Here is a 14,201-nt window from a genome sequence, read left to right as displayed (position 1 = left end):
ATTTTCTGTTACCCCGATCCGCAGTCAAACAGGACATTGATGACAGAGAATTTTAGGAAATTTTTTAATATTCATAATAGACATCAAGATACTGATTCAACTGTGATTTCATTTCACCATCATAACTGCTCAACGTGTTAGAAATATTTAATAGCCTACTGTGCTGTCACGGTAAGGAAGTTTCAGTAGCCTATTACTCAGCAAAGTCTTCAACCTGCTCTTGTCTAATTTAGACATGTTTCAAGTTATTGTGTGTGACCCTGCCTTAGTGGCATCAAAGGATTTCCCTAATTTCCCCATTTTTCATTTAGGAATGTAGTCTACACGTGAGCAGCTGAGAATAGAAAGTTAGGGGGTTTACTCCTCAATGTTTTTTTGCATTCCAACACTTACTGAGTTGCAAGTCGTTGCAAATGATTTAGCTACATCCAGAATTTCCAGATTGACTGATTTTCCTCCTTATTTTTTTTAAATAATGTAACCACATTATTAACTTGTTAAAAAAAATCAAAGCTAATTAATTACACTAAATCTGTTATCTGCTCTGAATAGTGTTCATGAAAAATGGAGATCGTCAGATATTTTTAGAGCAGTGATCACAGGAAAATGCGAGGTGTTTCTGTGTTTGCTGTAGCATTGTGACGACATGGTGGCCACATGACCCGAGACTTCCTCTAGTCTAGAACAAAGTACTTCTGAGAAATGCCCTGCTTTATACTAAACTGGCAGCATGAGCTCTCTCATACTTTTAAGAGAAAGAGAGAGAAAATATTTATGTATAATTTTCAAGCCAGAAGTGTGTCTCCCATCATAGTCCTGTGCTGTAAAAGTATTTTCACTTTAGTATTTGTTTCATGCATGTGCTTTAATACATTTAAAGACAAGTTTTGCAATGCAGACATTAAAGTGAAACTGATATTGTAAATGTTTGATTCTCAGGGAAAATATCCTACATGACATGGTTGACTTGATCTCAATGTTCCCTTTTCAGAGCATATCTGTCATTGTGAGAATATGGTAAGAATTTTTTTTTTTTTTTTTTTGCCTGAACTAGATATTATTTTAACAAAGAAAAAGACATCAGATGAACAGAATATTTGAGTACATTATACAATACATTATACTATATATATGTATATATATATGTAGTATGTATATAATCTGTATGTATATCTATAAACTGTATGTATAAATTGTGACTCCAGCTTTTCAGGCATAATGTATGAAAGCAGATGATTTTTAGAGATCCAATTACTGATTTGAAGATTAATCATCATGTGGCTCCTCCGTGGATCAGGGCTTTGGCTCTATATGCTTGATTCATGCTTCTGTGTGTTTTTGCTAAGAGCAGACACAAATGATACTACGTTTTTCCTTGCATTCATTTCAATTAGAGAGCATCATGTGTACCGTGCAGGCCTTAGGTTTATGTTTTTAAACTTAATATTAAAGGGATAGTTCACCCCAAAATGAAAATTAGCCCATGATTTACTCACCCTCAAGTCATCCTGTATATGACATTCTTCTTTCAGACGAATACAATCAGAGTTATATTAAAAAATGTCCTGGCTCTTCCAAGCTTTATAATGGCAGTGAATGGCTGTTTCTGTTTTGTCCATTAAAGTGCATCTATCCATCGTATCCATCGTGCTCCACACGGCTCTGCGGGGTTAATAAAGGCCTTCCCAAGCGAAGCTATGCATTTGTGTAAGAAAAATATTAATATTTATAAAGTATAAAGTAAAATATCTAGCTTCTGGCCAAACGAACATACGGATTCGACTTAAGTCTAAGCGCAACTTAAGGCCATCTCTTTTATGATTGATAGATGCACTTTAATGGACTTTAAAACAGAAACAACCATTCACTGCCATTATAAAACTTGGAAGAGCCATGCAGGAAATATTTTATTATAACTCCGTATTCATCTTGTATTCATCTGAAAGAAGAATGTCATATACAGGATGACTTGAGGGTGAGTAAATCATGGGCTAATTTTCATTTCTGGGTGAACTATCCCTTTAAGGAATTTTGCATCCTTACATCTTTTTAATGGCTTTCAGTATATACTTAGTAAATTTTGACCCTGGATATACAATACTGTATACTGTATATATATATATATATATATACACGAAAAGCATTTATGCATGAACACAAATACATTTCTTACACAATTTCCAGTCTTTTACAAGAAGGACTTGGAGGGATGATTTCAACCTTCTCGATTGCCTTTCGAGAGACTTTATTCATCCCTTTATTAGCACAAAACATCTGCCCTTTACATCCCCGGTTTGGCCTATAACAATCCAGTTTTCATTCAGATCAGCTTTAGAATTCATATTTCAAAGTATCACAGTATGCAAAGATCATTTTAATGTGGAAAACAAATATAAAACATTATTTATACCAGAGTGAGCTCACCTTTCACCTTCACTACGAGGAGACAGCCAAGAACAATGGATGCTAGAGCAGTTTTCATTTTGTTTTTGATCTTGTATGATTGTTCAAATGTCTGGGTGGATATATTTTTATACTGCCAAGGTCTGGCCACTGAGGTGACTGTCACTTTTTGTTTCATTAGAGCTTCCTCCATCTAACGAGAAATTGAAGCTTATGTTTGTAAAGAGAAGCTTTGTCACAAGGCAATTATTTTTAAATGCTATATATATATATATATATATATATATATATATATATATATATATATACAGTGGTGGAAAGTAACTAATTACAAATACTTTCGTTACAGTACTTGAGTAGATTTTTAGATTTTTTACTTTCTTGAGTATAATTAAATTGTGGTACTTTTACTTTTACTTGAGTAGAATTAAAATAAAGTATTCAACTTCGCTACATTTATTTTTCACCAAAAGTAGGCCTACAGAGTACTTTGACAAAGGTGCCGACGGATATCCTAATACAATAAATGCATTAATCTCTCAATTGGGTATTTATCATTAAAGATATAGAGTTTGGAATCAGTTCTAGTAGTTATGGAATTCTGGCACTTCTAGTGTTAACAATACAGTTAAACTAAATGTACGAAGCAAACTTTGTACAAAGCTGAAAACCCCTCAACAACAGTGAAATAAGATCGCATGATTTGTCTGTCAATCAGATGCATGTAAAAGCAATAGTAGGCTCCCAGCACATTTTCGGTAGAACGAAAAAAAAGAGCATTTAATTTAACGTTAACCATACCCCACTTATTTATTTATTTATTTTATTTAATTTAATTTTTTTACTGGCACTTTTTTATTCATACTACATCTCTCTTTTTTATCGGACCTTTCACTTAACCTTCTTTGCTTTCAATTATGAAATTATTCAAATAAAAACATTCAAATGATCTTACCTGGACTTTTAAAGATTAGTAATAAAACATTTTCTCTTGACAACAGGGAAAGCTAGTATGTTTGCTTAGCATACCGTCAAAAACTACAATTTATGAGTTTAATATCATGTTTTGCTTCAAAAATCAAAATTACTTGAAATTACTTCTGTTTCATGTGTGAGAATATATTATTTTATTAAATTCTATTAATTGTTGATTAGCATTGCATTAATGGGTTAGTTCACCCAAAAATGAAAATTAACCCATGATTTACTCACACATAATTAATATAAATGTCCTGGCTCCTCCAAGTTTTATGATGGCAGTGAATGGCTGGAAAAAAATTAAAACCCAAAAAAGTGCATCCATTCATGATTAAAAAAAAATACTCCACATTGCTCCAGTCGGTCAATAAAGGCCTTCGGAAGCGAAGCCATGGGTTTTTGAAAATACCCATATTTATAACTTTATAATCTAAAATAACTAGCTTCCGCCAGATGATCGTATGCATACTAAGCAAATTGACTTGCGCCACAAGAGTAACCTGTGACACATGTAGAATGTAGGAGTATCGTAAGCTTAGACGCCTCTCGTGGTTTAAACAAATAGGGCTGTGCAACAAATTGAAGCTCCTCTTCTATAATATATACGTTGTGTGCGTCGAGTCAGGGGTTAGTCTTCCACCGTAAATCGATGCGTATGGTCGGTCGTCTGGCTGAAGCTAGTTATTTTAGATTATAAAGTTATAAATATGGGTATTTTCCTTACACAAACACATGGCTTCACTTCAGAAGGCCTTTATTAACCCCCTGGAGTAAAAGTGGAGCACTTTTATCATGGATGGGTGCACTTTTTTGGGCTTCAAATTTTCTCTAGCCATTCACTGCCATTATAAAGCTTGGAAGAGCCAGGACATTTTTTAATATAACTCTGATTGTATTCATCTGAAAGAAGAATGTCATTTACACCTAGGATGGCTTGAGGGTGAATAAATCAGGGGCTAATTTTCCTTTTTTGGTGAACTATCCCTTTAAAGACATACATCATTCTTATGAAAATACCTAAGATATCGCTATCATGTGTTTGTCTTCATGTTTCTTCAGTCAAATGTCTCGATTTGCATGTTATTATATCCATATTGCCATTTCCTGAAACGTCATAAGTGAATCACTTCTATGAATCTCACTTGTGGACTTTCTGCGCGAGGTATGAATCAGTGTGTACTGGGCTTCCAGTATGAATGAAACAGAATTGACATGAGAGTGTTTAGTGCTCCATATCGCTATCATCTCCCCATTTTGGGTAAAAATAGAAAAATAATACTAAAGTACTTTGTAACGTAGTTACTTGAGTAGTTTTTAAGCAAACTACTTATTTACTCTTACTTGAGTCATATTATTTTTCAGTACTTCTACTTGTACTCAAGTAAATTATTACTTAAGTAGCAATATTTTTACTTAAGTACAATTATTTAGTACTCTTTCCACCACTGTATATATATATATATATATATATATATATATATATATATATATATATATTCAGAATAGGCCTTTCCAACCTTTTATTAAGACATCAATGTTCAAGCTGGAATGATCCATAATCTTCCACATATTCCACTGATTATGTACACGTCAATTCAAATATTGATGTGTTATTAAACGTTATTAAAAAATGTACGTGTTATTATATATAGTATTAAAATACTACTTTATTCACATTATGCTCATTATATGATATTTTCCCAAAGATGCTTCAAGGGGACTGTGGGCCTTAAAAGAGAAAACATATAGCAAAAGTGATCAGGCAAAGTATTGATCCCCCAATAATTAGATATGGCCTATATATTTAAATGTTAAATGTGAAAATGGAAATGTAATATCCAGTGATGCAAACTTCTTAACTTAAATACTTAACTTGTGTTGCACATAAGAAAGAATATTATATGAGCTTGGAGTGTGAGTAAATGATGACAGAAGCTTCATTTTATGGGAACTGAGCCTTTAATATTCAGAAACTCTCAAGAGTAGGTTTGTGTGCTGCATTCAGCTGCTTAACAGAAAATATATGGAAATATATGGATATAGAGGACAATGCATTTCTAGATATACACAAACATTTTATATACAAATTACAAAGGGCAAAACACAGCGCCCCTGAACAAGTCACTATACTGTAGGATGTTCCCAGATAAATGAATAGTACTGGTACATTGAAACTGAAGCACTTTACATAACAGAAAAACTCACCCAAAGCTACAAAAAGCCATTACACTCTAGCTATAATATTTTGAATATCATACTTATTGATTTAATTTCACTGCATACATCTTACAGTTCAATCAATGTAGTAACATATCTACTTAATTACTGTCATTATATTTTGACTGTATAGCCAGAGGAGAACTGGGCCTCTGGTATTGACTGTTTCTCCCAAGTTTTATTTTCCCCCTCCATTATCCATTAAAAAGTATTATGCCATGACTTTCAATGAACTCCTCAGTAAACTGCGTAATTAAACCCTGTCCTTTACCCATCATTTAACCACAGTTTGATTCTCATCACCAAATAGTATATAGTATAAATTGAATAAAACTCACAGGATTTATAATTCTCACCACACAGCGCATGAATTAACCAATCGATAAATAATAACAAATGATATAACTACTATAAGTATACCCAACCTAACCCAGATATAGTACACTCATGTTTAGCGGTATATATTATATAGCAAATCTCAACTGCTGCGCTTTAATCTGCTAAATGTGACTATAAGGCATGAAGATATTCAGATATTATAACATTTTGCATCATGCATTTCTGTAAAGCTGCTTTGAAACAATGTGTATTGTGAAAAGCACTATATAAATTAACTTATAGTTTATTTACCATTACATAAGGCTCATCTGCCACCATCTTCTCTACCTTCTTCAGCAGCTCTGAAACCTGAGGTCCTCCAGTCTCACTGATATTGAGGGGATAAAACCAATTTCCAAATTTTTCCCCAAGGAATTTGTGGTTTTCAATCTTTAGCTTTTCATGTTCATCAGAAACAGTGAGAACAAGCATGAGCCTCTGCCTTTCCTCAAAAACAACCTCCATGTGTTTCACTATCTCTTCTTCAATAAACTGATTTGCTGGTATGACTAGGAGGAAAGCGTAAGGACCAGCTGAAGCTAGACGGGTACAGAATTTTATGTTTTGTCTAATTTCCTCCGAGGAGAGTCCAGAGCCGAACCAGTCAGGGGTGTAGATCACAGCCACCTGTCTCTCATCCACCACTCCATTCTCTGCTGTGATCATCTTCAGGGCGGCTGAAGAGGTATTGGCCTGACTCTCTTCTCTGCCAAATATCATGTGTCCTACTGCAGTCTTCTCAGATCCAGGCATGCCCAACAGGACAAGCATCAGTTCTGATTCAAACTGAAGTTTCATCTCACCTGGAAAAAGAATGAATGATTAGTAGTTCAAGCCAAAGTCATTATGAAATCAATGGAGTCAATTTGACCCTCATAGAACAATAACAACAAAAATTGGATGGTATAAACAAATATTTTACTATATTAGAAAAATCTTTATATAAGATATCTTATAAAAAAATCACACTCACACTCTGCTTGTCTATCCTGTTTTGTCTGAAATGAGTGATACAAAAGATATTTGTTAACAGAACATGACTTCTGGATCAATTAACAGAGTTTCAGCATACTTTACCCAAAATGTGCGCTAAAAACCGCTGAGCAATGACCATATGTTTTGCATTATGTTTTGCCACAACCAATACCAGTTCTGCTCCAGACCATTTCAAGTAGGCTAATGCTTAGACACTAACTTTATTTTTATGCTTGCAGCTAACTTTGTAACATTCTGTGTTTTGCATTTGTTTAATCATCACTTTAAGTAACATGTATTTAAAGGGTATTTTATCTATTTCGCTATGTAAAGTGATTGTAAACCACAGAAAGTAAAATATCAATTCATGCCACACAACTGGTAATTTACCATAATAAGCTAAGATGTTGTCTTGAGAGGCTACAACAGGTTAGGGCCTCACAACAGGTTTTGCAAGGGAACTCAAATGTTTTTGCGAGCGAACACAAACGTTTTGCGAGCGAATGCAAAGTTTCTCGTGGGAACACAAACATGTCCCTTTAGCGGCTCCGTAGAAATGAGACTGGCGGAGAGATCAGGAAGAATTAGTATTCATTAGTAAGTATTTATTACAGTAGTAATTATATTTGTTGTAATGTATATATATTAAAAATACTTTACAGTATTACAGTAAAAATACTTCACACTATATTTACTGTTTAATTTGTATCATTTATCCTGAAGAACTGGATACCTCTGGCTGCAGCCATTGTTTAATTCTTTCCAGAGCTTCATCATTCCTCACACACTTCAGGAATCCTTGATCCTCGTTGAACAGACAGTCGATAGTGAATGTATTCCTTCTGGTCACATATCTGCTGCTGTCTAGTACAATCTTCTCTGGGTCAAATGTGTGATAAAGCACCATGAAGACAGCGTGTTTAGAATCTGTTGAAATGAAGTGGGCATATGGTTGTTATATCTATTCATTACTAAAATGAGTTAGAATCAGATAAATCACTGATGATGATACAAAATACTACATGCACATGTGTAGCAACTCATAATGTTATAGTCTCTCTTTTTTTACAGTCTATGGTAATAACAAAGCTTATTACACGTTTCTGTGGAACAAATGATTCTGATACTTGATACTGATACTGATAATTGTCAATCGCGCCATCCAGCGGTATGTTGTTCCCTGATAACAACCGGTTAAAACTGACGACACAAAAACCCCTTCAGAGTGATGCAAGACCCATCCGCTTCACGTCGGAGTCCTGATCACCCTGCTGGGGTTTATTCTATAACAACCGGCTGGATGTACATTATCCCTTACATGATATAATAACTGCACATCATGTAATAGGTATTACACTATTAATGTTATAATATGTTGACCTCATAATGTAATAAGGATTTTCCAAAGTAATAAGGATTTTTCATATTATGTGATAGGTTATTGTGAGAAATGTATTGTATAATGAATTTTATCTTTCAATGTATTAATTTTGAGCACAAAACATAATAACAGATCCATGTAAAATAATCTATTACATTAAAAGTAGGCTAATAAGCTACAGAACAGTTTCATTAAGAATTTTGTGATTATGACATGCTCCTGTTACGAACTGCTCCAAGACACGAAGGTTGAGATCCAAATGCAGCTTTAATTAAGGGGCAATCCAGACACGTAATCCAATATACAGGCAATAGATCAAAACACAGGTAGGCCATCCAAACAAAAAAACAAAACAAAAAACAAACAAACAAAACAAGCAGGGGTCAGAGGCAAAAGAGTAATCCACAGAACAGGCAAAAAATCCCAAAACCAAGAGACATGAAACCAGGGAAACCACTCGGAAATACAGTGCAACAACATACAAAACTTTGCAGTGAGTGAATGAGCGAACATGGTATAAATAGGCTGAGACTAACAGGGTAATGAGACACAGGTGAAAGCAATCAGTGATGATGTGTCCGGGCAGTGAGTTATGGGAAATGTAGTTTGTGAGGGAGTGATAATGGTGTGGAGTGCCCTCTAATGGCTCTCAAGGGCACTCCAGCTGGTGACCGTTACAGCTCCATTATTATGGGTCACTTTAACCCAGAAATACATTTTAAGATTTATGCACTAATAAAATATACGTTTCTGCTTTCTATTATTGTAATTATACGTTTTTATACAATTTAGTAATTTAAATTGTCAAAAAAAAGTATGTTCTACAGAAATGTAAAATGTACTAATAATTTTAGTTATTGTCACATATTATCATATACTGATGGTCAGTAAACACGACGAAGGAAATTCACAGAAATCTTTGATTTACATCCAAAAATGCTCAGGAGAGTACAGGAACAAGGACGATCGAACACAAACCAAACACACAATGTTTTGTTACGTCACATTATCGCAAGAACTGGGGAGAACTAAGAGCTTAAATACATATAATTAACAGAACTGAGAAAAGGTGTAGAACTAATTAGAAACCATGGGAACCAACAAGGAAGTAGAACACAGGCAAAACGACACGGAAAAATCTAACTAAAAACACAATAAAACCAAACAGAACAAAAGAATAAACCTGACAGCTATATGATTCTTTATAGATATTCTTTAATTTTTCTAAATAAATAAAAAATAATGAACTAAAGACAGTATTGGGTTATGCAATGCACTGACAACCAAAGAGACATTTAATAAAAAAATGAATAAACAAAACCTGATCCGGTAAATATCTTTTTAAATCCTACCACTCTTTAGTGTCATGGTAATTCATTTAATCAGGACAGGTGTTTATCATTATTTTATTAATTTGGCTTGTACTTAAGTTGCTGTCTGTTCTCTCCTCAGGTGTCCAGTCTCATTATGTTGTGTTGAGTTTTTCTGCCCACTGTTATTTGAGATTTTCAGATGGCTGCACCGTCGCTGGGAGCTGACACTTGCACCAGCATGAAACGGAGGAGAAATGCTCTTTTTGTGAAGGTGTTTGTTTTTTTTATTTATAAAGTCGGCCCGCCCTTTCTGGCGGGCTAAAAGGTAATTTGTCTGTGAAAAGCACAGATGTGAACCATTCAGGCTTCAGTATTTGGAGAAAACTGAGTTTCCCCCATACGTGTCAGAAACTGACGCAAAGGGAACCTTGGAATCACTAACAGCATAAAGTGTTCACATTCCTGAACTAATTCTTATTTGAGGCACCTTTGATATAATTACAACACTCAGATTGTTTGGATAGGAGTCTATCAGCTTGGCACATCTTGACTTAGGAATATTTTCCCACTCATTTTCATGGTGAAAGTTGAAAAATATTTTCGTGCCAAAATCCAAAATCGTGTGCCAAAATCGACTGGTACATGGAGCTATTCATGATTCCTTCCACCTTCACTAAAGTCTCAGTGGAAGAAAAGCAGCCCTAATGCATGATGCTGCACCACCATGCTTCACCGTGGGTATGATGTTCTTCTGCTGATGTGATGTGGTGTGAATATCTTTTTGCAAAGTTTAGCCGAGCTTGGATGTTTTTTAGTCAGAAAGGGTTTCCGTCTCAAAGCCCAGCCAGGTGGAGAATATAGGAGATAGTTGTAACATGTAGGGAGCAACTAGTACCTGCCAGAAAGTGCAGCAACTCTTTTAATGTTGCTGTAGGAACATTCTTTACAGCCTCCCTGACCAGTTTTCTCTTTGTCTTCTCATCAGTTTTGGAGGGAAAATGTTCTTGACACTTACTTTCTCCACTTGTTGATGACTGTTGTCACTGTGTTCTAAGGTATATCTGTCGTCTTTGTTTCATGCCTCTATGTTTGTGTTGTGCTTGAACATATGGCTCTGTCCTTGTCTTTGTTTGTGTTGGCCATGTGCTCCTCTATTCCTGTCTCCTTGTTTCCCAGTACCATGCCCTCTTGTCCAGGCACTTACTGTTCTCCTCCAGTGTCTTGCTGCCATTCTGTGTCTACCCTCCCTCATACTGTCATCCTGGGTTGGATTCAGCGGTCGCTCTCTCAGCCTGCCTGTCTTTGTGCCTCATCCCTGCATGTCTACTGTTTGCACTGTTCACCTCCTCTCCCTCACAATATCCTGTCTTGTCTGCTGTCTTTCAAATAAACCCCTGATCACTCATTTCTGCATTTGAGTCCTCCCTCATATATCCGTAACCGTATACCTTATGTATAAGTAGTAGTAATAATAATAACAATAATAATAACAATAATAATAATAATAATATCAGTAATCTAATGGATTTTGTAGGCAGGGTAAAACAGGATTTAGATTTTTAAAATGACCGTAAATGAATACCAATGTTTTATGGTTAATAATAATAATAATTGCGTGAATATTTAAATCTGTTGCATTTCGCGGGTAGTTTAAGACGTTTTGAGAAAATTATTACATTATGAACATTTTATTACAATAATAATGGAATACTTATTATATTATGTGCAGTTATTACATTGAGTTGCTACAACATGCATTACATTAAGAGTACATTACCTGAGAGGGCATTAAGTTCATTCACTGCAGCATCAATGTCAGTTCCTGTCCTAGAAACAATAATGCAGAAAACCAAAACGACATCACACTCTTCTACGGTGGACACCTCCTGTAGACCTGGTATTTGTTGAAGGGCATTTCTTAGGATGTCCTTTTGAGACTTCAATGTCTTCCCGGGTAAAAGGATATAATACTTATTTCCTACAAGAGAAATACAACTATTGGTTAGTGTAACTTAATTCAGATAAGGCATCTCAAACAATAAAGTCATCCAGTTTATTTATTATTTTTAACAATCTTTAGAAGTCTAGAGTCTTTAGAAAAGAGCACTGAATTTAGTTATTATAATAATAATAATAATAGGCTACTGGTATACCAGCAAGACGTTCATCTCTGGGTTCTTCTGGCATTGCCACATCATTGCACGGCTGGTCATCTCCACTATCAGTTTTCTGCTCCATTTTAAGTGTAGTTCTGAAATTGACAGCACACAAAGGAATATGCTTGATCATCTTTTTTTTTTTTTTTATCATCAGCCTATATCTTTATTTAGATATTTTTTCTAAACTAACCAAGACTATTTGTTTAACTATTTGTTATATATTTTAATTTAAATTGTATTTTTATAATCTGGGTCTGTTCTTGTTAAAATCTACACATTAAAATAATTCCTGAGATTCAATCATGTGACGTCAGTGAAAATAACAGCGCGCTATAAGTAACTATAAGTCTTTTGCGTTATACTGTCTATGGTCTTTTGAAGACAATGTCCATCCACTAGATGTCGCTAAACTATAATGAAATATATTGCCCTTTTACACAGGGCTGCCAACTCTCACGCATTGAGTGTGAGACTCACGCAATTGACACTTTTCACACGCTCTCACGCCACACATCCATTTTCTCACGCACAGAAAAATTGGGGAGCAAAGAGGTACTTTTAATATTAAACTAATTCTCAGCTCTTAGATTCCGTCAATTTTATTACGAAATTCGGACAAAAATACGTTTGGCGCTTGTAAATGTGACGTGACAGATCGCTGAGCGCCTCAGTTCAAGTGCACGTTTAAGTCAAGTGCTTGGTTCGATCATCTGTTACTTTTTTATTTAAAGATGCAGTACAACTTACCGAAAGTATACATAATATCGACCAATTAGTGTTTTTCAACCATGGAAAGAGGTCAATATAACAGCAGGAGAACAATTATGTCAAATAACGTTACATTTACCTCAGGAAAGCCATTTAACGACCATAGCATGTTAATTGAATAGAAAAAATAGCTAGAGAGGAGATTTTGCTGAGCACTATATTACATATTTATTATATGTTTACTTATGTCATTAAATAATTGTTATTATAACAAAAACTGCATTATATTTAATTTAATTTGTTATTTTTAACCTTTAATAATACCAGCAGATTGGGCCCCCGGCCCTCTATGTTTACAGCATTAGGTGAGATTATTTTTTGTAAATAAAATTTAAAATAAACATGTATCCAAATATAATATTGAATAAAAATCGGAATCAAATCACAAGAATGAAATTGAAATCTTGAAATTTTTGTCAAGCAATAATAAAAACTGTATCCTACTGTAAACATTGTAACATGTTGTCACTAAACTTCATAAAATTCTATTTAGTTACCAAATGTTTTGACAATCACAATTAAAAAAAAAAAAAATCTCACTCCAAGCTAAACTCAAAAGTTGGCAGCCCTGTTTTACAGAGTCCAAATATCTGCAAAATCACAGTAATCAAACAAAATACAAGCGTTTATGTAGTGCAAAAATGCATGGTTGCATTTGTATTAAGCTATAAGGCCTTCAGAAACACTAAAATGTGTCGACATATCGAGGCAGCTGACATTCATGTATAAATTGCCACAACGGTTTATCAAACGTGTAGCCGTTTATTTAATTCGAAAAATAAGTCTAATGCGGTTTATGATAAGTTATGATACGATATGTTTTTTTGTTTCTCTGCTGCTACTCACCCGAACAGCTGCTCTCCTCTCTGCCTTCTAACAGTAGCCTATCCTACGATCTTTCCGTTTCGTTTAGATTTTCAGACCTGTCATCACTTTCTTGTTTCTCTTCCACTTTTCTCTGTTCGAGAAAATTCTACTTTTTTATTTCTTTGTGAGTGTTTAACTTTTCAAAATTTTCCCAACATACTTTTGGGATATCTTGTTATTTTTTATTTTATTTTTTACATTTCCTAAGATTTACAAACTTGCGTTTGATCTAGTAGTTGTTAGGGGTTAACAGTTTAGTAATTTTCCACACATATACAGATAGGCAGAAGCATATCTCCATCTGATTATGCAGCTGACACTCGGACCAGGGCCGTGCACAGACCTTTTGAGGGGCATGTTTTATACATGTGAGGACGAGCGGAGAGTATAGAATACTATAGATTAAAAAATTCGTAGAAATGTTACCTAGGTGACGAGGATCACTCGTCGCTTTGTGTAAGTTCCAGTACGAAACAGCGCGGGGGCGCACCTGTTATGATTTTCCGATGGTAAAAAAAAAATTATATGTTGTTGTATTACTTATCAATATATAGTTTTTGACCAGCGAATGTGTGCAAATGTGCATTTTTTGTCCGTCATTAAAACGGCGCCGGTGGCATCACATTACATTTTCATCAACTGGTTGCAAACTAACGTTAGTTTGTTGTAGCTAACGTATATAGGCGGGGTGCTCAGTTTTTCCTGTTGTAAAATACATTTGGCCAAAATCGCATTTTATAAAAGATGAAATGCTACTGTATG

At 34.7% G+C, this 14,201-nt stretch overlaps 1 protein-coding gene across 1 annotated transcript; it reads right to left on the bottom strand.

Moving 5' to 3' along the window:
- Window positions 1-5,330: 5,330 nt before the first annotated feature.
- Window positions 5,331-13,464, bottom strand: LOC311082937 (uncharacterized protein). Its single transcript, XM_084114125.1, has 6 exons — window positions 13,419-13,464; window positions 11,799-11,896; window positions 11,423-11,623; window positions 7,685-7,878; window positions 6,950-6,974; window positions 5,331-6,779 (listed from the first exon to the last, which is right to left on the bottom strand). The coding sequence occupies exons 2-6, from the start codon at window positions 11,881-11,883 to the stop codon at window positions 6,214-6,216; spliced, it is 1,071 nt and encodes a 356-aa protein (XP_083970251.1). The 5' UTR covers window positions 11,884-11,896; window positions 13,419-13,464; the 3' UTR covers window positions 5,331-6,213.
- Between the last annotated feature and the right edge of the window lie 737 nt (window positions 13,465-14,201).

Source organism: Abramis brama (assembly GCF_963993115.1).
Source record: "Abramis brama genome assembly, chromosome: 5".
NCBI lineage: Eukaryota > Metazoa > Chordata > Actinopteri > Cypriniformes > Leuciscidae > Abramis > Abramis brama.
This window is presented reverse-complemented; position numbering and strand designations above follow the sequence as displayed.